The following is a 24792-nucleotide window of genomic DNA, read 5'->3' as shown; positions in this document are numbered from 1 at the left end:
AGGAAACAGGTAAACTGCATTCTTTAAATTACCTGTTCATGTTGAATTTTATCACTTAGGCAGGATACATTTCCAATTTATTGTTTCCTGTATGGACTTAGTCCCTCAATATACAAAGCTGGTCCTAAATTTATCCAGTATTTTAATGTTGAATTCTACACTTTAAGATGGGAATTCTACACTTTTATACATGGGAAAGCCTTAAGTAAAATATTGTCAAAACTAACTGAAGTTGCTAAGTGCCAACATGGTAGCTGAGAAATACAAGCTGCTGATTAGAGTCTTTAACACTAGTTTACCTAGTGTTAAACTTGGAAAGACAGACACCATTTTATTTATTAAATGGCTGCCTCTGGGTGATCACAGATATTTCAGCCAAAAATGTTTCCAGTTTTTGTCAAAACAAAGCTAGGGAAAAGCACATTGTAGTGCTTGAGCAGATCTAAACTTCTTTCTGTATATGCTTTAGAGAACTTGATCTAAGGCAGCAATGCAGGGGGGTTTTTTCCATCTTTTTCTTAAACATCTATTTAAATGCCTATGGGATGGAAAGAATAATTTGAAAGAATAATTTTATTTTAACAATAAAAAACTACCTGAGTTCTGCTGTTTTAGTTTTCAATTTCCTACTAACTGGAAAAGAACATGCCTGCTAACAGCATGCCGTGTAGTGCAGTGATGCACAACGCTTGACTACAGATAATTGGGACACATTTGCTATATTGCTTCCTCTTCAAAGAGTGAGCCACAACCAACAGTCTTCGGCTTACACTGCACTTCCTAGCTCCTCATGCCTCAACAGTGCCAGCACTCTTTCATCTCATGCCTTTGGCAGGTTTTATTTCCTATGGCTATACATGTACCATGCAAATACACTGCCATGGCAGGTATCCCACATTATTTCTTTTAGGGATTTCAGTTCCAGGAACTTGTCTGTAAAAGGTCAGTTCCTTTGAACTGAAGCAGTTTTGTCAGAACCATGATTTTAAAAGGGTTTAAATACTTTAAAAAAATTAAGAAAAATATGTACAAAATGCTACTATTTCTTATCAATCTCATTCCCCTGTCCTGAGTTGATGTAAATGCAATATAATTTGCTAGAACTACACTTTTTTCAAAGGTTTTATTTTTAGTAGATAAAATGCATATGCATCTTTTAAAAGATTTTAAAACATTCAAGAAATGCTCAGAGAAATTAAATAATCATTATTACATTTACAGCTATATAGGGATTTGGTTTTGTTTGTACTCAATACAATTGGACGGCAAAATCATCAAGAAGTTGGTCAAAAAAAAAAAAACAAGCCCAGCAGAACTACAGAATTTTTTTCTTCAGCTTTGCTTGACTTCTGAAGAAACTACACAGACTTGTGCAATATCATCATACTCGTATGTTCTCTTCAAAAATGTGTCTGTAAGTCTTAGGCCAGAGACACTCTAGAAGGGGAAAATATTTATAAAAGTTGTTATTAGAAAGAACAGTTAATATTATCAAACAGCTACATAACAACAAAACTGTGCTAATAACTTACCTGCAATCCCTGCACTGATGACAACAATGTAAGTGCAAGATGGAGGGATGAGCTTGGGTGCAGCTTCCCAAGTTGCCTTCCTGAAACTCCACACCAGTGGATGGAATTAGTATTGCACATTTCTAAAACCAGATCCATAGTCCTTTCACTGCTAGAGGAAATCAAAAACCAAGAATAAATCTGTGGGCTTTTTTAAGCATTCAAAATTGCAGACATTAAAAGCTTGATTATTATTCACGTTACTATTAATCAAGACTCATAAATAATTATAAGGCGGCAAGCAGTATTTATTGTGATGCACAGGAATTCAGCTGCAGAGAGCTGTTTGACCCAAGCATCCTGTCATGGGTTTAGCAACACTGGATAACATAATAGTACTTACAGTTTGGGTGGACTATAAGCTTTTCATGAGAAGTATCTGCAGGCCAGATACATGCTTTAGTCCCTGGCCTCAACTTCTATTTAGAATTACTTCATTTAATGAAGTCACTCTTGCAACCCTAAGATGAGTTGTGATATGAGGTGCAATCTTAAATAATACTGCAGACAGATCCATGGAATTCCTCTACAGATTTATGGGTATTGCCTAGTTCAGACAGTATTAACAGATCATGATAGAAGTTTTTAAGTCATAGTTGTTTCTTCATGTTTTTTTTTTTTAATCTTGGCATTTCAAGTAGTTTTATGTTGCTACAAATCATAGTAAAGACCAAGTTTAAGTAGTTTCAGGAGGAAGTACTGAAACATGAAACAAAACCAGCCACAACTCACCCACTCAGGAAAAAGTACAAGAATCACATGACATTGTTACCTGCAATTTGTTATTTTACATGTAATGTCAAAAGGTTCTTCCAAATTTACAGTATCTGGTATTGTCTCCAGTGAAAGCCTTACATCGCCATAACCAGGAGCCTGGAAAGGAGCAAGAATGTATATTCTTAGATGTTGGATAAGGAAGTTGAAGTTTTTGCTAAAGTTTTAATTTCCTGGAAGAAGCTTGGAATAAGAGAAATCTGAAGAAAGAAGACTGACTGTGCTTTTGATTAGTATGGAAATCACAGCAGTTCTCCATCTTCAGCTGATGACCACCTTCTTTATAGGTTTAACAGTTCATCAGATAAGGATGATCTTTATTATTACATTTTTTCAAGATAGTTTACACCCTTAAGGTTTGAATAGCCATATACAGTTCCTGAGAAGATCAGCTTTAATCTAAGACCTCTGTTAGACAGATAACAGATCTGTGTGGACAACATCAGTAAAACTTCCCTGATAAACCCACCACTATTCCACATCCTAAGGAACAAGAGAAACTGCCATTTCAGTCCTCTATGCCTCTGGCAAAATAATTAATTGTAATCAGTTATAAAGTCACATGATAGGAATACTTGTCAATTATCCATGAGCCAGATACATTTCATATGCTCTAGTAATAAACTTATAATAAATATCTTAGTTACTACCAAGCAGGGTGGTAAAATAGTAACTTGCAGATGAAAAAGCATGTTTAGATTTGCAATCCCCACAAGTGATAGATCATGAGGGAAAAATAGGGGAAAAATTTGTCCTGCCTGCCAAGGCTCAGTTATTGCACATGTTCCAATTCTGCTGATGAAAGGATGATGTATTGAAAGTTGTATTTACAGCACGACTGAAAGATTCCCCGAAGAGGTCCAGAAAAGTCAATGACTGAGAGGCTGAGAACAGGTTTTAGTCACACAGAATTTTTGCTATAGACTAATGACAGATGACATTTTAGAAAGCATATTAAATTGAACATTAAGAGTAAGCAAAGGGATGTCAAACCAATGCAGACTTAGATTAGTCAAACAACATATATTTAGAACCTTGCAAGAAAGAGAATTAACTATTCAGCACTGGAAAAATGCAAATATATTCAGCTGTATTTGGTGACAAGGAGGAATTTACTGTAAAAATTGCACTCACATCCCTAAAGAACAGGGTTAATTAACATTAGGCTCTTCTTTTACCAGAGATATATTAAGAAAAAAAAAACAACAAACACAAACCCACAATAAAACCAGTATTTTAGAAAATAAACTTAGCATCAACTGGCCAAATCAAAACAGGATCAGAGCAGATGAGGCCTATACTGCACCATACCTGTTGAACTCAAAAATGAGATACCTCCAAGAACTAATGGTTAGAGGCAAAGGCGTTGAAGTAACACCCAGAGGAGTAACATAGGTTTTATCCACAACTGAGGTAATTGCTCAGATTATGGAATCAACTAGACAATTTCCCACCTGTGCTGCTCAAGAATAATGTTCTTTAACTTCGGACTGGTTCTATTCTGGTCCTGTACTGAATGCCTATGAGCAGGTGGAGGACCCTTGGCATACTGTAGACATGCACCTGCCTGGTTTATTGCCTCCCTGTAGACTGTAAAGACTGTAGTTGTGAATCCCAAGACCAAGCCACATTAAAAAAGAAAACCCCAAAAACCCAAACCAAACAAAAAATCCAACCAAAAAACCAACTAAAACCACAAATTATGCTATGTGGGTACTCATTTCAAAGGTGCATTTCTGATCTAAACTGAAACAATGACTGAGGGACTCAGTACAGGTAAAATTCTGGACCTGGGTGGGAAACAATGGTTATGATCAACAACATCAGTGATGGCGAATGGATTAGGAGGAAAATGATTAAGGGTGACATCTAGAAACTAAATAATCTGACAGTACTTAAAAAATAAGGAGAAGAAAAGAGGGAGTTGCCCTGCAACGCAGAGGGGAAAAAACCCCAACTGCTTTTCTAAGGACAGATGTTGCTCAAACTGCACAAAATAGTTAATGTTTTTCTGTTAATCACAAGGCACAAAATGATGCATGACCAAAACTGTCTTGGAGTGTTGAAGTGTGTGCTTCACATGCAATTCTCAGAGGTTCAACAAGGGATGCAGAGTGAGACAATATTGATTCAGGGAAGGAAAAGAAATGTCTCTGAAGAGAAATTATAGGAAAGGCCAGTTGAAAATGAAATAGTTTATTGTTAAAAATAAGCAACAGGTTTCAAAATAACAGGAGTAACTAAGTTTAGAAAAGGGCAGTTTCTAATTTGATGGGGTTATGCACATTCTCAACACCTCAATTAAAAATCAAGAGATATTTCAGTGACTTGGTGACTTTTTAGTGACTTTCCTGTGAACTTCCAGGATCTAAGTTTGCTTGCCATAGTTCCAAGCCAATGTGATTTCCCTACAGAACTGCTCAATGTTCTAGAAGACGGGACTGGGGGAAAGACAGAGGCAGAGACCCAATCATAAGCTCTGTAAACTCAGATTGAGATTCAATTGTCAAAGTTTTTTTTTTAACTACTCTTCCATATCTCTCTCACCATCCTCAAGTGAGAAGATGCAAGTCAGGTTTAGGCATTAGTATAGATGGCTGTGGAGCTGACTTAAGCATGACAGTAATTACAACTTAAAATTCAAGAACAATTTATGAATCAACCAGAATAGACAGACTTAATCAAAAGTGTGGACATGAAAGATAAATAATATTATGCATAAAAAATTTTACTCCAAGCTAAAATGTTTGTATGAACTTGGGAGCAATTTCCATGTCAAGAGTTGGCATATTTAAAGAGGCTCTTTTGTCAGTTTGTTGCCAAATGGTATTCAAGCAGTTAATGTGTTTTGCAACACTGGTTACTGGATACTGACAATTAAAGTGCTCACTCCATTAACTTATTCACATTTTACTGAAGAAATATAGGAAATAACTCTCTAATACATACAGAAAGGTGTGAATAAAAAATGAGGCTCAAAAGTAAGCAGCTCACACTTTTCCACGTCATTATGAAATTGTTCATTGAGTTTCCTTAAAAATGAATGCCAAGTTAAGTTAACACTCAAGTTAAACTTACCATTCTTTGGAGCTGGCTAGTTTGCAACCTTCCTCGTTCACCCAGATTAGTTTTCCATACAATGTCTAGTTTACCAATCACTGTTACACCTTTTATTACTCCAGCTTTCTCTGCAAATTCTTGCTTTGGTTTCAGACAGTATAAGTATTGACGTGTATCCATAGGTTGTAAATAAGTCCTTGCGCCAAAAGTAGACTCACTGAAAGGAAAAAACACTGGGTCTTAATTTAAACAGTCATTCTGAAGAAGACTTAAGAACCTAACCTTTTTTCCCCATCCCCCACCACTCTCACTGTATGTGTACACATAGTTAATGGTAAAACACGGAATATTTTTCTGTTTTCACAACAGGAAACAACTCTAGAATTTATGTAGCACCATGGAGACCATGGAGAAATAAAAAAAACCTGTTCTTCTCAGCCAGACAGAAATAAGATAGAAGTCCACTCTCCTACATTATAAATTATTATCTGGCATCTTATTATTTAAACAAAAATGCTGGTAATTTTTCTTCTGCTATTGTTCTTCCCTCAGAGTAAATCTCAGTGTCGTGAAACTAAGATTCCTGTTCAGCAGAAAAACTATTACAGTGGATGCAAACACTTGGTAAGAACAAGGCTTCATTATGCTGCAGGTGAATCCTTCAACAGGCAAGGAGAAGACAGAATTTTCACTTCAGCCCTTACTGCTGAAGCACTCAAACGTCACCTCCAAAAACCCAAGCAACTGCATAGCACAAACAACCAAACTTGACTTCACAAGCTCTTGTATCAACAGGCGTCAATTATTCTGGTATTAGCTGTTTAACTAAATGAAATTTCATTTATTTCAGCATGATAAATTTTTATATTCTAAGACCCCATAAGGGTGTACCAGTGATTCACCTTGACTGGTGCCTTGCTAGATCATTATTAGAACAACTGAAAACAGTTAAATTTACTGATAGGAAGCAAGGATTAGTCAGATGGGTTCTGTAAGGCTGAGTATGTACAGAGAGATCAGGCCAAAACCAGATCTGGTTTAAATTTTATATAGGAGATACTGAAAAAATAGTATGCTTTCATGTTACCATGTCCTCATTGTTACAAATTATTTGAGGATTAAGTTGGATATTTGTTTATTAGGTAGAATTATAGATTTTTAAGAATAGTTTCTATGAAAAGAAAACAAACAAATTTTCCAGTTGAATACGTAATAGGAATTTGATATTTTTACTCAAGAGAAGACATACAATCCTCCCATTACAGACAGCTGACTAATACTTGTATCTCATGAAATATTAATACAAAGAGTTTCAAAGTCAAATGTCCTGAATCTGAACATACCTTTCCCCTGCTGTGTCAACTGTGTTCAGTTCTGCAACATTGTACATCATAGATGGTTCTAATGAAACCTTCTCCATAAACATTGGAGAGGTAGTGATATTCTGAATTTGAGCTTCCAGAAACACTTCATCTGTCTGAAAAAAATGAAAAGTGCAAGTTCATGAAAATATGATTAGTGTTATTAAAAAGAGTAGGCAGTCCTATTGTTAAAAAAAAAGTCACACATGTTTAGTTCATGCCTGCAAATCAAATTAATTAATGCAAGAAAAAACCTTAATCCCAGTAACAATAGGAGCAAAAGTGTTAGTCAACAGTTATCTTGCCAAACAATGGATGTGGGATAATTTTGCTATGTTCTAGCTACTGTTTATTTGTAATGCATCAAATCACCACTTCCCAAGAGTTTAATCAACTTAATAGCATCGATCTTTTATCCAAATTATTTAAAAAATGGAATAAATGGTAAGGAATTGCAGTGCACAACAACATGCCATGCCAGATTACTAGCGCATCAAGCTGTATAAAAAAATTAAATGTGCGTGTTTTTCTTTAACTGAAGTAAAAGAGTTCGGGTACATGCTCTGAGATTTTATTATTAAATACCAGCATTCTAGTTAAAATGCAAAATCCAGCCCCTTCTCTCACTCAGCTGCACCATGCCAAAGGTTACTAATACTCTATGTGTCCAACAATTTAACTGTGCTCTACCTTCAGAACATCTCAAGCTAATGCCTCAAGATGGTATTGAAGGACCAATTCTAGTACAGAAATGAAAACTATAGACTGTTAAACTTCAGAAGATGTAAAACAATGGAACTAGAGATGTTTTTGACTCACTTCTTTTGTGGAATTGCAGACCAGTGAAGTCACTTTGCCTCTCTAGAAATCTCAGGATAGAATAATTATGGAAGACTCAGTCTATTAGAGATATGAGCTCCCAGAAAAGTGAAAACTACAATTAAAACAGTGCCAATTAAAAGAAGGGGGATACCAAATTTGCATTTACAAAAGAGTTACTGATTCAGACCATTGGTCTAAATGATTCTTGTAGGTCCCTTCCAACTGAAATAGTCTATTCTACAGATTCAGATTGGAGCAGTTTGAGTATCTTGATATGATAAATTTTAAGAAAGTACTTTTGTGAGGAAGGTGGAACAAAACTTACAGCTTCTTTTTGATCAGTGTAAATAAATGATTCTTTATACAAATGAAGTCCTGCTTGTAAATTACAAAATTAAAGTGGGACAAAATAGCCAAAACATGTTTAGTCTCAAAAAATTGTTAGAAGGAGAAATAAAGAATGGTTGTGTAACTTTTTGTATTGTCTTATAAACACATGAAATACAAAGCACCATATATATAGTAATGAAAACTGTGCAACCTCAATGGGTTACAGAGACACCTCAGGCTTGCAGGAACTGGAAATAACCCCAACAAAAACATGGTTCTCAGTAATCATTACTACTACCTAACTGTCACTTAATTTGATACCATTTATATCCCATAAATCCATTGCTCAAAGTGTCCATTTACCCAAATATTAGTAGTTTTCAAAGCAGCAACCATAGGCAGAAGTTTTAAAATGCTAATTTGAAAGGAAAAAGTAAAAACAAGCAGCATAATGAAAAAGCAAGTTAGTTTTGTGTTATTTCTAATTTGGTTTAATATTACATGGTTTCAAAAAAAAACCTTTTCAAAATATGCAGTTTATTGTAATACAAGGCACGCCTTAAAGTGAAATCAGACTGCAGAAGTAACATAGTAACTCAATCAACCGTTACATGCAGTTAAAATTGTGAAGTGCAGTTCCAGCTAGCCAAAGGAAGGAAGAACATCCAACTGCTGCTCTCTCCTCAAACCCACTGTCTCCACCAACCAGATGTGAAAAGTTCTGTCACAGCTTACACAAACAGTGCTGTAGTGAAACCTACATTTCCAGGGTCAGAAGCAGAAAAATTTTAGAAAGAAGTTAACTTCTCTTTTCAAATAATAGGTCTAATAAAATTTTGGTGAGGTATTTTATAGGAGTACCCCCACAAGCAAGAATCTGTAACTATCAAGTTCTAGTTTCAACAATGGGTATTAAAGAAAGAGCTAACCATTTAATGATTAGCTGCACATATAGAGATGAGAAAACATCAGTTTATGATATGCGGAACAAACATTGCTTTTCCATTATGTTTGTAAAGAATGTCAATAATAAGCACAGAGACAGTTAAGCAATTAAAAAAGCATACATATTTATAAAAAAATAAATAAAAATTACCACAGAACTGAGGTCACTCTAATGGGAAAATAAAAAAAAGAACACATTAGAGAAATTAGGGTTAAATGTTAAAGAAAAAGGAGGCTAACTTCCAAACAAAATGCATTTCTGCATTTTTTTGCACCATTTAAACAAGATAGCATTAGTAAGACAGAAACATAAATAAAAAATGGATGCAAACAAAGATGACAACTACATTTCTAATAACTTATAGCTAGTATGGTTACATGGTTTACTAGCTTTGCTTCAGAACCAATCCAAAGTAGAGCTTAAGGCACACAAGTCACAGACAAGATATGGTAGAATAAACCGACTCAAAAAAAAAAAAAAAAAGATAATTAGTTTTTGAGCAAGTTTAAAGTTTGTCCTGAATTTAAATCCATGCAATGGGATGTATATGAAATGGAAAAACAGTCCTTGTCACCTTACAGATAATTTGAGGTCTCTGCATATATAATGTCTCAAAAATAATGTGGTAATGTGTTCTAGCAAAGCTACCATGTTGCAAGGTGTAAGAAAATTTGGCATAATATCATCAAGAAAAACTCTTTTTTCAATATCCATCAATCCAAAGACCCAACTTTAATTGCAAACTTTGTTGTCTGCCTCCCTGTGCATGCGTGCAGGAACAGAACCTTTTACAGAGCCTTTTTCAAGGCACATTAAAGTCAGTGAGAGAGTAATTCAATCCCAGGATTGCAGCAGGCTAGGACAACAGGGCATGTGTTCTATGCATAAATTTCAGAGATCAACTCCATCAACTCCATACTGCAATATAAGCAATAAGCAAGAAAATAAAGATTCAGCATCATTCCTTGTCTTAGAAGAAATTATTGATTATCATTAGAATATTAATAGAAAATAATTTTAGTAACAGGCATTATGAATAGACAACACATCCGTAATATTAATGGTAACAGTTTAACTGGTTAGTCAACCTTTAGAGATCTTTAGTTAACTAATAACTGACACATACCATTCTTTTCTCCCCTGCTCTCAAGGATAATAGTCAGGATTAATTTCTTGGTGCTTTCACAGCAATGTAGTATCACACACAACATCTAACCAAAGACTCGTTTCTAGGTTTTTAAAAGTTACTTGAATTCTATGGTCACAAGACATAGTAACACTCATATACTTTCAGAAATCAGATAGGAGTGCTACAATATCAGTTTGGTGGCTAATTGAGTTAATTAAGACCCGTATCAAGACTCGTGAGTACAACAATTTTGGAAAAAAAAGGGTATATTTTTATCCATGTAAAAAGTTTGCCCAGAATTACCTTAAAGAGGTTTTAATTTCCATTAATTATCAAGTGTTTGATAATTAATCACAAAATTTACACATGAAGTATAAAGAGACCGCAACATTTAAGATATCTGTGCCTCCTTTCCCTATCCCATACTTTATATCTGAAACAATAATATAATCCACATGCTAAATAAGATATTTATTTTGCTTCCAGAGAAATTACCTCATTTGTTAGAGTTATTTTTATTTTTAAATTACAGCAGCAGACATTTCCAGACATTCCCACTTACAGATAAGAGCAGTTCTATAAAGGACTCAACCAGTGCTATGTGTTTATGCTCCAATTCTGCTCAGGTATCTCACATCTGGTCAATGTATGGTTTGAAGCCTGTGGCCTACAGATATGTACCAAATTCTTCCCATAAATAGCCGAAGGCTGACATGTAATTTTGTCCAAATAAATATGCAAGGCATTTATAAGGTCATTAAGTTTAGAAGCACTGTGTATGACTGTCACAAATGTAAAACTTAAATTACTGAACTGAAGGGTCATAGTTAAATAAGGGAAATTTAAATTTAAGCAATTTAAATTTTCCCCACTCTGATAAATTGTCATCTCCTTTATGAACAATTAATCTCCTTTACAGTAAGTACTCCATCAGCCTAAAAATATGAGCAATAACTTAAAAGTATTTGAGTTAATGAGAAACTGGAATATATGCAAAATTGTTAGTCAATTACATTAAGGTCCTGACATCTCTTTTGCCCTTTCATCAAAATTGCCTATCTATTTTTAAACTAAACAATATATATCTACTACCATTTTCCCCTTTAGAACAGACCACCTTTCTCAGAAAGGTGCACTTACAAAGCACTTTGAATTCAATCTAAGTAACAAACCCAGCACACCAAAACAAACCTGAATACACACAGTTCTCACCTCCGCATTGTAGAATTTGGTTTTCACATCTAGTGGTTTAAGAACCTGAATGAAATGGGAAAAAAGACAGATTGACAACTGGTTTTCCAGACAACTTCAGGAAAGACTGCTAGGGTCTTTTACTAAAAAGTGTTGCTTTTCTTTTTGATTTTAGACATAGTAGGTGCATGACAGAATATATGACAGAATCAACTCAAGAACATATCCGTGCTGCTTCTTACTTGCGCACACTTGAATGCTTCCCTACTAAGCAGTTTCCTCATATTGAAAACAAGTAGTTCTCCACCTAAGCAGCAGTCTCTTAAGAAACTGCCCAAATCCAGTGCTCTAAGTAGATCTGTGTCTTTAAATAAATAATATATCCATACTGGGTCCTGCAGTGGTCTGCATTTGCTTTCAACTGTGAGCAAGATCTAACATTTCTAACATTTACAAGTCCTTCAGAGCTCTGCAGCAAAAATTACTGAGGGCTTCTCTAAACATAAATGAAACAGAGAACTGTCCATGTGTTTAGCTTTATTAGCCTTCACTTCCTTCTTGAAAATGAAGCTGTTTCAAGAAATTAAGAAAAATCATAATACATAAAATGAATAAATAAATAAATAAATCACATTAATCTTGAGATTAAATCGGCAAAAAAAACCAACTCGATGTTATAAAATATGAAGTGTTATATGATAAACTACAAAGTGTTGGTTCGTAAGTGCTTGAATTTTGTGCATAAAGCCACTGCAGTTAACATATTCAAATATGAAATGTATATAAAGTAATGTAACTGAATGAAATATTTTATCATACTTGTAGGGAAACAAATTTAAATTCTGTTTCTGAAGACATGTTTCCAATTACACAGGGAAACTTTTTTTGATTGCTTGTAAGTACACTGCATCCTGAGAGATCACTAATGTTCCAAGTTGTCAACAAATTTTTTAGCACTGAAGACTTCAACATCAAAAAGTTGTCCTCACAGAGATTTCTGCATTTTAACAGACATAAAGTTCAATTCTTTCAAGTATTCATAACTATCTCTCTCTCTCTAGTCAAAAAAAAAGAATTAAAAATTTTGATTTAAGTCTTTGTTGGTTGAGAGAGGATTTTTTCTGTCAAATATTTTTCTTCAGTGAGCTTCTTATAAATTTTCCTACATGCTGAATTTTTTTCTCTCTCTTCTGATAAACAAAGTCTTTCCATTCATTGCACTAAACCTCAACTGGTATTCCAGTAAAATACAAAAAATTATTGTGATATTCACAAACCACCCCTCAAAACCAAACAACCACCAAACCCTAGGAAAAATCATTCCTTCTCCATTTCAACATAATGCTATTAATTACTTAGAGAAAGTTTTGGAACCGAAACACACTATCAATCAGTATAAAACTACATATAATGGTTTAAAAAAAGAAGCTGATTAAAACCTACTGACACCAGTTCAACTTAAAAGATTCTAGAAAATGTAACTGAAAAATCTGAGAATCTGCAAAAGAGTAGGTTTTTTTTGTTATAAAATAGCTGGTGACATCTCAATCACTAGGAGCCATCAATTCTCACTGTAACATAGTTCAGTTTTCTGTAACGCTTCTTTTTGTTTGTTCTCAGATTTTCTACTGGTGTCTCCACATCAAATTTAAAAATTAACAGCCAAAATTCTCAGTGCAGTTCTTTTCTCATAATGAATCAGAGAGTATTTATAGAAGGTGGGGAAGTATATAGATGCTTTCTGAGAAGCTCTTATGCTTCCTTCTTTGAATGAAGGGCTTCACATTTCAGAGACAGCTGGCTTCTGGCAACTATTTTCACAATTCAGTTGCTTGTGCTGGGTTCAGTTAAAAAGCATGGCAATTACGCCATGCATGCAGAGCCCTGAAAAAAGTGCACAGATAAGTTTGCACACAAAATCTAAAGAAGACAAATCAGCGTTTTGTACAAAGCTCTGACAAGAACAACATTAGGGAACAGAGAGAAGATGAGATCTGAAGCTTGCACATGCATGTGTAAGCAATCAGAGAAAGCCTAGAGGGGACAGAGAAACAGAACACTGAAAAGAGGAAAACAATGGAGAAATGGAAAGGGAAGCAGTTTCACAAGGAGCGCAAGTCAAAACACACAAAGATAAAAATTAGCTTCACTAAAGAAGAAACTCTACAGAGATGCTAGTTTCAGAGAGAGGGTAACACAAAAACTTATATGGAACCATTTTCCCCAGGATTGTCAGTAAACACCTTTGACTAATCAATATCTGGTGTTTCAAGGCCCGAAGTACTAACAGCACTCAAGTGTTCTTTGTAATGCATGGCAATTTAACCTTCTAAAGACTGAAATTCTTTTTTCTGAAGTATCTAGACAGAGTACTAGAAAACAGCAAAATGCAATCACCCCATAGTATTACAGAATATCCTGAGTAGGAAGATGACCACAAGGACCATCAAGTCCAACCCCCAGGAGTATGTGCCTGAGAGCATTATCCAAATGCTTCACGAACTCTGTCAGGCTTGGTGCTGTGACCACTTCCCTGGGGAGCCTGTTCCGGTGCCCAACCACCCTCTGGGTGAAGAATCTTTTCCTGATATCCAACCTAAACCTCCCTGACACAGCTTTAGGACGAAACTACATAATGCTCCTGGTATTACCAGACACTCTGTGAGAGTATCTAAAAATGTATTCAGTAAAGAATGTCATGTAATCCTCCATTCCACGAGGATTAGTCCACCAATATCCAAGTCCCAATATATTTCTCTAAAAAATTAAACATCCATGAAATACAGAGTAAACAGACTCATTCTTGCCAGAACCAGTCCACAGATTAGAGCCCTTTCCTGCTTTCCTCAGTCACTCTTATTGCAAGTCTTGAATTGTGCAATGGAACAAAAGGTTTAAATTCTGTCAATTACTTCTGTGGGTATTACACACAATACATTAGACTTCTTTACTTAAATTCCTTAAAAACCAAACTACTTAATTCCAGTTTAATAAGGTTACACTCACTAAAAGAAAAATTAGATTTTTACAATATAATGGTTAGATATATCAAAGCCAGAATGACCAACACTTGCTGTGTTTAAAAATAGTCATAGAGCTGTCTGCTATAAAAAGGGACTTTAAGAGTAGATTTATTTTCTCAATAAATTAATAGAAATTATAAGATGCAATATTTATTAGTTCTGAGATGTTTAACTGTGTGGTTATTAGAAACCACCAGTTTGTGTGAAGTTTGAAGCAGGGGCTTTTAATGGTTCACTTTTAAAAATGAACAGATTTTTGGTATGTAAAAATGCTTTTGAAGTATCAAATGTTTTAAAATGGCTTTTCCAGACTCACACACTTACTAAAAGCAGAGTAAAATACTTCATGAAATACCTGAAATTTGAAGAACTTTCTGAAGTACATCTTCTCTCCAGTCTGCGTAGTATAACTTACTGCACAAACTAAGCTGAAAAAGAAACAATTGGGGGAAAAAAAAAGTTGTGTTACTTTAAATCTCATACTGTATCAAAAGCAGAATAGTATGCATGTACTGCAGTTTCATTTAAGCTCATTTAATAGTAGAAAAATTTAAAATTTTACATGTGCGTTCCTATCTCCTTTACTTCATGATGGATCACATCATCAATGCAACAGTCAGGTTTAAGCTCTGCCACTGCAGCACTAGAAGCTGAAAGGTTCAAACGCTGAGAACTTGTCTGAAGATCAGCCTGGACACAGAAAAACAAAGCATTGGTTAGAACTACAGCTGTTCAACACAATCTAAGGAAAAGTAACTTATGCTATAAAGTTCTAGGTTTCACTGAGCATTTTGTACTCTACATGCTTTCATACATATTGTAAGAGCTCAGCTGGTCAGAACATGGGGCTCACAACACCAAGGCCACGGGTTTGATCCCCACATGAGCTACTGACTTAAGAGTTAGACTCACTGATCCTTGTGGGTCCCTTCCAATTCAGAATATTCTGTGATATTCTTGACTCAGACACCTTCTGTGACATATATTGAGATGACTTACAAATCTAAAGACAAGTTCTAAAACATATAAATAGTCCAGTCCTTCACCATGCAGCTTACAAAATCTCTATTTACTTTTCACATTGAGTTCCACAACGACTTCTGAAATTTCTACGCTCAGTGTTTTCTTTGTTCAGCAGTAAACACAAAAAGCCAATTCACTAGAAAATAACTCATACAATATACAGATCAGTGTACACTTTACAGGAAACTGCTTTGAAGACCTCATTGAAAGTGAAGGTAAGTCAATATAACTCCATTTTTTTAGCTGTGGAAGTTTTGCTACACCAATTCTTCAGAGAAACTTTAAATACAAGGGTGCATGTCCAGAGAAGGTCAATGGAGATGGGGGTGTTTAGCCAGGAAAAAAAGGCTCAGAAGAGGTGTTGGGGTCCTTTTCCCCCTGCCACGTGGCCCTGGGAAAGAGGCCCTGGGGGGAGACACAGGGTTTCCCTGGCCCCTGGTCAGCCTCGTTCCCCATTGGTTGTTTTGTGTTCCCCTGCGTGGGCAAGGACCCTCGGGTCCCGTGATTGCTTCAGTTCCTTGGCAGAGCCCTGCAATGCAGCTGGGGAAATAAACATCTCTGAAACATCTATAAAGAATCAGTCCATACATATTTCTTTCCACGGGACTTGTTGATTGATACATCGTGTTGCAGTTTCCCCTTTGCAACAAAGAGGGACTTCATTGCTTTCTGCAATTACCTGAAAGGAGGCTGTAGCCAGGTGTGAGTCAGTCTCTTCTCACAAGTAACAACACGAACAAGAGGAAATGGCCTAAAGTTGTACCAGGGGAGGTTTTGATTGGATAGCAGGAACAATTTCTTCACCAAAAGGGCTGTCAAGCATTGAACAGGCTGCCTAGGGAAGTGGTTGAGCCACCATCCCTGCAGGGGACTGTGTAGATGTGGAACTTAGGGACACAGTTTAGCAGTGGACTTCGCAGTGTTGGGTTAATAATTGCACCTGTTGATCTTAGAGGTCTTTTCCAACATAAACTCCATTATTCTGTAATTAAGTCCATTTTTTGATACAATCCTAGTTTTTCATTTTAATCTTTGAAGATTTCTATAATCATTTCTATTTTTATGTCTTACTCTTTCCAATTTCCAGGTATATTTTCTGGATTGGAAAAAATGACATGTATTTCCTGAAGTCTATGTATTAGCATCAAACATACAGTATATTGTCAGAAAATAGAATCATCATATTGTATTTTTTTATAAATCTTTTGTAAGTGGATTTCTACTCACATACCTTCACCAGTATGTCCTTGACAACTTGATTGCTATCATTGTGCACACTAATATAACTGGAAAATGTCTCTCCCAGAAATATATTTCTGTATTTCAGAAAAAAAAAAAGAAAACAAAATAGTTTTAGTAACAGTTATTAAAAAACCAGAACATTTCACTGAAACACTTCTAAGTTCACACACACACAGAGTTGCCAGATCAAATCCTAGAAGAAGACTCGAATCTGCTCACCCATACTTCTGAAGTCATCCTTCTAAGACAAATAGCTTTAAAAGAAAATAAAAAAATCAGAATTTCTTCTAGGTAAAAATCTGAGAGGAGTAAGAAGATGGCTTTCAGTACCCACAAAAATCACAGTAGTAAACTCTACTAATATAAGATGTGGTTTATAGTAGTGCATTACCTTAGAAATTCACCCACAGCTGCAAATCTCTTTCAACTTTCAATCCTTACTAGGTTCAATCAGGCTACAGACAAGAAACATCAGGAAGCATACATATATGTATTTCTAAATCAAGCCAGATATTATTTTTAAAATGACTGAACATCTCATTGCAGAACAACGGTATTCAAATAGAAAGAGAAGTATGAATCCTAAACCAAATGAATCCTAAACCTCGCATATTACAGTTACAATCATTCATTCTTACCCAAAATTTTGAGGCAAAGTCAGCATTTCTCCTAACATCAAAGTTTCGGCACCTTTTACAGTAGAAGGATCATCTTTCATGAGCTGGTTAAATAGATTACCTGTAAAAATATCAAGGTGCTATTAATTAAATATTTGCTAGGTCTAAAGGTTTGTCTACATTTAAGTTAGACATTTAATCACTGACTCAGATGTATTTTATTTTAGATATATTTCTTTTACAATAAACTTGTTTAGGGATGAAATACACATCCATAGGCCTGCTTATAAGATATAACTTAACTTCAAGGCACTTGTGTCCAATAATTTATTCAGTATATACATACTGAAGGGCACAATCCCAAAGGCATTTCCCAAATGAACACTGAATTTTAAGAGAAATTCTATCCATCTAAACCACATTACATAACAGAACTAATCAACCTCACTTACTTTTTTCCCCTGCTTGCTTTGTATTTCCATACAACCCTTCTTGAATCTTTCCTTTGACTCTTATATTTGACTTCTAGACTTCAACTATTTCTGGGAGACGACCCAGGGATTTTCAATTTATGATGGCATACCAAGCATAACACAACTCAAAACCAGTGATTCTTGTAATATTGTTTTTCTACAGAACATTCATGTCCTGGTTCTAATTACCAGGGCCATTTCTCCAGATAAAAAAACACAGTAATGCCAATCTTTCTCCACTTACACATTTCTCTCATAGAACTGCCTCTCACTGTGTATGTCAATGGCTCAGACTTTGAGGTCACGTGCTTGAGTATTATCACCAATCTTTCAAAGACATAGGTCAAGAGCTATAGAGTGAACCTTGCTACTTTCTTTCAGTTATTGCCAAATCTAAAATACACTGCTCTTTCAGATTAGAGTCTATGGGAGGTCATGACTCCTCTAACACCTAAGTGTTAGATGACCACAATGCTTAAACGTGGTAATGCATACATAATAATCAGTCAGTAGAAAAGACTTACCTGGCAAATCTCTTTCTTCACAAGTCACCGGAATATTAGTGAATAAGGTAGGTTTGGTTAGCCTCATCACTGCAAAAATCAAAAAACAAACTATAGGTCAATCAAACAAGCATTTAAAATTTTTTTTTCCAAGTATAATTTTGCCTTGCTCTTCTTCCACAAAAAAAAAAAAGCCCCAACAAACCACAACCACCAATTAAACCTTAGCCTGAAAAAGGATCACATGGCCTTTTACAATATAAGAAAAACTCCCTGCTATTCTGAGATCCAAGAACACTGGTAATGCCATTGCTCCCTCTTACTTTCTACCTCTGGTGAACTAACCTACTAATAATCTACTGCTTTCAACTTGATGTGCTAAAGGTCTTACACCTGCTACAGTGTTAAGTGCTTTGTGATCTCCAGGAGTGTACCAGTTCCATCTATTTGTGGACTTTTCCAGGTTAAGTGCCTGTCCTGTGATCCTTTTTGATCTAGAATGGGACATGATGACTCACAAAGACCCTTTCAGTCAAACACCAGCCTAAAAGAAATTGCATTAACACCTTAACCTATAACACATACACAAGGTAGAGTTACAAGACTAAAAGCCTACATTATTTATACCACTGCTTTTTCTGTAAGTCACAAACTTTAAACTCAAGCCAGCAAAACCATCACAAAAACCTCACGAATATACTTACAACGGAACTATATTACTCATACTGACAAAATCAAAATCATTGATATTTTGCTATTAAAAAATCTCTACTTCAAGTAAGTAATATTTTCAAAGGCTATTTTAACTCACACACAAAATTACATTATTTTTACTTATATGACAGATTTAAATGCTACTTCTTCAAAGAATTTCTCCATCTTCAAAATAACCAAAGGCCCTAAACTTGTATATAGCTTATCATGAAGGATTCATATGAAACAAAATTGAGCATTTGTAATCTTAGGTGCTAATATGAATATGTAAAAACCATTTTTTTTCTTTGAAACTTAACAAACATAAAACCAACTAAAACTAAAAAATAAACCGAAAGGATTTCTCTTGATTGCAACAAGTTAACCAACACCCTTGCACTGACACATGTATGGTGGGTTTATCTTTATTGTACTTTTGTACAGCTAATGTGTCCAGACAACACTCACTGTTTCTACTGGTGTAAAGTATTCAATTACTTTAATATACATTTGGGTACAGTGGGCTGTATTGGTTCACAAGAACTTACACTACTATCCAGCAGACCTATGCAAATAAGCATTGACACAAACAATTCTCACTTTTCACAAGAAAAAAAGATAATATATTCCCTTTATTACAGTGAAAAGTTGAAAAACCAGGACCTTTGAAGACTTAGAACCATGAGGTATATTACACAAAACCCAAGATATCAAAATAGAGTGAATAGTGAACCACATTCAACATTGAAAATGAAAAAACAATATATACTGAATTATACGCACTTATGGATTAAGCATTCCTCAAACAGAACAAAATGAAAGCCTGGATTTCAGCTTCTACACTGGTGCTAACCAAGACTGCAGTAATCCTGTAGAGCAACCAAAAATGGTGCTCACTCTTTATTACAAGACAGTTACCAGCTGAGGTGCCCACAGCTAGCAGTGCACCTACCATTATTCACGTATAAGCCAACCCAAAGCAGCAGAAAGCTGGCAGCTACAGAGACAATAACTGCTCTTTTTAGTAAAATATTTGTTTAGCTCTTTTGTCAGTATATCAAATTAATACAGTGTATTATTGGCATTACCTAATTTTATCTAAATTTACATTAAGCCTGTATAAACTAGTATTTGCTGACTGTTTCTAAAGAAAGAGTTACACCACGTCTCAGAAAATAAATAAATACATCACAGAACGAAGTCAAAAGAAATGATGTTAGCTATGTTATCATATTCATTACGACTACTAACACGTTAGAAAATAAATCACCTCTTCTAAGATCCTAGACAAAAAATACATTAAATAGAATTCAAATCACACTGCATTTTACTTTATCTTATCTTCCAAAATGCTGATGCACAAAGAAATTTTGTTAATGTTAAGCTCAGAAAGATCATGTCAGTGAAAAGTTGGCTATATAAGCTTTAAAACTAATAACAACCCTCAGTTGCTCTAGAAAGCATTTTGCATCAGTTTTGCTAAGTGGTGACATTAAATGTCACATACACCCCAAACATCAATATAAGACATTTACAAATGTCTCAAAATTCAGTCAAAGCTTAAAAATACATGTCAATGACTCAAATGGAGCAATTTTAATCTAAAAAAAAAAGAAAATGTAATGCCTATAATAAAATATAATTATTCAACACAAGGATGTCACGAAAACATAAGTCTAATGGGCATTTACTTTGTTTTTACACTGAGGGATCTCTGTTATACTTATGTGCACTTTGTTAGATTGTCATTAATGCCAGTCACATCAATCTACAAATATAAAACACTTGTTTTCCCCTTTTTCCAGATGCTACAGACCTTGACCTCCAGCTACAGCAGAACTATCTAGAATTAGTAGGAGTGCAAATGCATACCCTTGCAATCATATTGATCCCAGTTTAACTTCTCTACTGACCCTCCAAACACTCAATTGAGCAGGGACAGCATGACCTTGGAACACTTCATTCTTTCAGGAGACAAAAAGTCATGCTGAACTCAGCCTTTTATGACCATAAAAGGCATTCAAATTCTCAAAGACAACAATCTCAAAGACAACAAACAAGAGGTTTCAGACACAAGTCTCACTTCTTATTTTCCTCACTTTTAGCTGGAAGCTAGTGTTTTCTTGTTCTTAAATATAGAGACAAAAGAACAGAAACATCAGGAAAAAAAAAATCTTATTATCAAAGGTGTAAACCAGCAATTATTAAGTTGTTTATTATTTTTCACCCCACAGCTTCCACTGAAGCTATCATTAATATTTCTGTGAAAATATAGGTAACATTGCTAAGACAGTGGATATATGCCACATAAAGTAAGTTTGTATTTCATGGGAGGGATATGCCTTCACTAAAAAAATTCACACACTACTTTCAGAAAATAATCAGATCTTGAAAGTCTTAATGTCAATTACAACTATTATAGCAATTATTACAACACACTTAAAAACATTTTTCCTTCTCCTAATTCCAAAGAAGCAGAGAGGACATACTTTGCTTAATTGAAAGCATAAATTTTATTATCTTGAATAGTCTGGAATTTTCACTTAAATATTTTCCTTTAGACCAGCAAGGTAGAGAAAAGCTATAAAATGCAGTACTAAGCCAAACAGAAACTTACTAATATTAACAGAACTATAAGTATTGAGACAAAACAAAATTAAAATATATCATTATGGTTAGAAGACTGTAGCAAAGTAATACAAATTGTTTTCTTACCGCTAATTTATCAGCTGAAGTCTATATACACTTAACTGCTTAAAAACTCTAGTATTTCAGACAGTAGTTTTATTATTAAACTACATCTTAAGTTATAAACTAAATATAATTCCATATTTATGTACAAGCAAATTCATTTTATCTGTAAGGCTTAGCTTTTCCCTAAGAATATTTCTAACATATTCACAGTATAATATATCACAGAAAATCCATATCTGTCCCACAGATCTTTGGATAGTAGCATTGCAAGATGGCAATTCATTCTGTTTAATGAGTCTATTCAATTTTATCCATATGTCCTCCAAATTCTGGTTTTTACAAATAGACTGTTCAATTGTCCATTTTGCTCTACAAAATGCATGCAGCTTTAGTCTTTCCAAATTATTTTGCAGTTCTTGAGATAAAGGATGAATCTTTTCTTTGAGTTTAACACTAGGGAGAGAGACACTCCAAGACCTTTTCAATTTTTGTTTTCCATTAGGTGGTGGTTCTCCTTGATAGTCCAAGTTAATTGCTCTGTGAACAGCCTGCACGTGGATTAAAGTTGGACCATGTTTCATGCTAGAGTGAAACTCAAGGAGATTTTTTGTGCAGTCATAATCAGGAGATCCTGTAACATATTCTGAAGATGTAGAAAGTTGTTTCAATTCTTCCACTTCCTCACAAGAAATAACAGGTGCTTGCTTTTTTGGTTTGAGGGGAAGTCTGTGTAAATCACTTGGAAACCAGGGTGCAAATCTTGGTAATTGGCGAATGGGAAACTCCTTCACTGCTGCTTCTGCAAATTTCTGCAGTTTTATTAGATCCCTCTGATGTGGTCGATAGTGCAAGACCACTTCCATGCTTCAACAGTAGGAATCCAGTGATTCTTAGGAAAACAGTCTCTTGATTAGGATTCTCATATCTAGACTGAAACATCTTTTTTACAAGAATTTCCTTGCCCCATGACGCAAAGATCAGTGGAAAACAGGACCTAAAGCAGAAGTATTATAAAATGATAAGATACTACCATATTAAGACAAACATTGCTAGGATATTTTTCAAGAAAGAAACAGGGAGTAAAAATACGTGAGATATATATCAGAACATTCTATTTTATCTAGGCTGAACATTAGTGGCTGTATTCCATCATTACCAGTGTAACTTCACTACAATGAACATTATCCACATGCACACTGTTTACTCAAAACAGTCCCTTTCCAAGACAATGCTTTTACTGTCACCATCTCATATCTGCCATCCATCACTATTCTTGTTACACTGTTGTGATGCATATTTAAAGGCCCACAACTACTACTGCCTATTTTCTCAAATTTAGCAGACAATTTTTTTTAAAGTTTTCCTCCTATGTATCAGCATTTTAAGCCAGGGCATATAAAGCAACTAGAAAACACATGTGTTACAGAAACCCTTCCTGAAACAGTACTGACTGATATAGTAGTTTTTAAAGTAAAAAGTTAAAAGGGAAGTGCTCTAGGCAAATTAAAGCTGCCTGTTTCCATTTTGTATCAGAACTACACATCCAGTTTTAGCCGCAAAGCTTCCAAGCACAACATGCAACTATGCTTTAATCCTTAAGGAACTGATAACTTCTTAATTGATTAGACTTTTGGAATAACTAAACAACTTATTAAGTCCTCAAAGGCTTTATACTTTCATACAAAAATTATATTAAATACATGGGCATGGTGAAGGGAGAACTACAAACACTGTTATGAAACATAAGTAAAATATGCACAGTATTGCTCTCCTATTTCCTACCCTTCTCCCCCCTTCCCTTGCTCCTGCAAGAAATTTGCAATCATTTAAGGTTCCCTGATGGAGAGCAGTAACATACAATGATATTAATATAGTAAAATCTAGAATTGCCACTGTCAAGATTTTGTTTAATACAGTCACAATGCAAACAAATCCTCACACCTTCCCCACTTCGGCAAAATCTATGGCCTGGACACTGCATCAAATTCAAAACAAACCCAAGGATTGCACCGGTTTCTTATAAAAGCAAAATGATCCACCATAAAGCTTTTTGCTTTGAATTAATTACTATCAAAATGCACTTGTCAGCTGACGATGTTTCATGCTCTCAGGTTTTTGACTTTATTGTGTATATGTATTTGAAAAGAGCTTGTTGAGCTTTGAGTTATGGTTAACAGATTTTACTATCACATGCAGACACCATTAAAAACTTTGTCCAGGAGAGTTTCAAAATGAGAAGATGGTCTCTGAAATTACTCATACCTGTACAATTTTATCCATCTGGGCAGCCTCACTGATCTAGAATGCTTGCAGAGCTGAGATTCTAACCAGCTCCTTATTACATAAACATAACTAGCAGCACTTATGATTCAGAAATGATCAAATTTCTTCACAGGGCTCTCTTGATTTCTACATTAATTTTGGAGGCATGCAATTGTATGCACAATTGTATTTTCACTATTTGTGATCCCTGAATCAAGGAGGTAAGCCTCGTAGTTGCACATTTAGCATGAGGTGAAAAGGGCAAAAACCATCCAAAAGGAAATCACGGAATGAATTTGGTTGGGAAAGACGTCCAAGATCATGGAAGCCAACGTAAGACCGAACACCACCTTGTCAAATAGACTATGGCATCAAGTGCCACGTCCAGTCTTTCCTCAAACACTTTCCAGGACGCTGACTCCACCACCTCCCTGGGCAGCCCACGCCAATGTCTAATCACCCTTCCTGTGAAGGAATCCCTCCTAGCGCACAACCTAAACCTCCCCTGACGCAGTTTAAGACTGTGTCCTCTCGTCCTGAAAAACAAACAAACAAAAGAGGCAGCAAAGGAATTTTAGCTAAACATCTTCTTGTAACTGAAGCCTTGTGCAAAGCACCCACACAGCCGGGCAGCCGGGCTGAGCCCCTCACACCAGGTGCACATCCTGTGGTGTGCAGGGCATGGTAGAAAAGCCCCCACCGCTCCCTTAGCCCTCCGGCACCTCCCGCCACGGGCCCCGAGTACTGGGCCGCTCCCTGCTCCACGTCCTAAACCGGGGGAAGAAACACCCTCGGCTGCCGATCAGACACGCTGTATCCCCACCGGATCAGGGCCGGGCGGGCGGGAACCGGCGGGGCCGCGCTGTCGGTACCTTTCAGAGCCAGCAAATGCTCCTGCTTGGGCTGGTTGACATCCATGGCCGTTTCCCCGCGGGATGGCCGGCGCAGCGGGAGGAGCCGCGCAGACTGCGGCGGCAACGGGCACGGCCGTCCCAGACTGCAACGCGGCGGGCGGGACTACAGCCCCCAGGGCGCCGCGGGCGGCTCGGGCGCAGCACCGCCTCCTCCGCCTGCCGGG

At 35.9% G+C, this 24792-nt stretch overlaps 2 protein-coding genes across 5 annotated transcripts; both read right to left on the bottom strand.

Annotated features, from left to right (window-relative positions):
• Nucleotides 1-61: 61 nt before the first annotated feature.
• TRAPPC13 (trafficking protein particle complex subunit 13) lies at nt 62-24670 on the bottom strand. Of its 4 annotated transcripts, none has more exons than XM_069001044.1 (13): nt 24587-24670; nt 18087-18155; nt 17111-17210; nt 16462-16546; nt 14770-14897; nt 14563-14635; nt 11206-11250; nt 9015-9032; nt 6749-6882; nt 5424-5622; nt 2344-2444; nt 1533-1683; nt 62-1437 (listed from the first exon to the last, which is right to left on the bottom strand). In XM_069001044.1, exons 1-13 carry the CDS (start codon nt 24630-24632, stop codon nt 1333-1335), a joined length of 1254 nt encoding a protein of 417 aa, XP_068857145.1. In that variant the 5' UTR covers nt 24633-24670; the 3' UTR covers nt 62-1332. The 4 variants fall into 4 exon arrangements, with proteins under 4 accessions (XP_068857145.1, XP_068857146.1, XP_068857147.1 ...); XM_069001045.1 differs by having other exon boundaries at nt 1533-1680; XM_069001046.1 differs by lacking the exon at nt 9015-9032.
• Nucleotides 21027-24672, bottom strand: SHLD3 (shieldin complex subunit 3). Its single transcript, XM_069001052.1, has 2 exons — nt 24587-24672; nt 21027-22446 (listed from the first exon to the last, which is right to left on the bottom strand). The coding sequence occupies exon 2, from the start codon at nt 22313-22315 to the stop codon at nt 21566-21568; it is 750 nt and encodes a 249-aa protein (XP_068857153.1). The 5' UTR covers nt 22316-22446; nt 24587-24672; the 3' UTR covers nt 21027-21565.
• Nucleotides 24673-24792: the final 120 nt, after the last annotated feature.

This window comes from Aphelocoma coerulescens (assembly GCF_041296385.1).
Source record: "Aphelocoma coerulescens isolate FSJ_1873_10779 chromosome Z unlocalized genomic scaffold, UR_Acoe_1.0 ChrZ, whole genome shotgun sequence".
Classification (NCBI taxonomy): domain Eukaryota; kingdom Metazoa; phylum Chordata; class Aves; order Passeriformes; family Corvidae; genus Aphelocoma; species Aphelocoma coerulescens.
The sequence above is the reverse complement of the archived record's forward strand: the minus strand, read 5'-3'. Positions and strand labels throughout refer to the sequence as shown.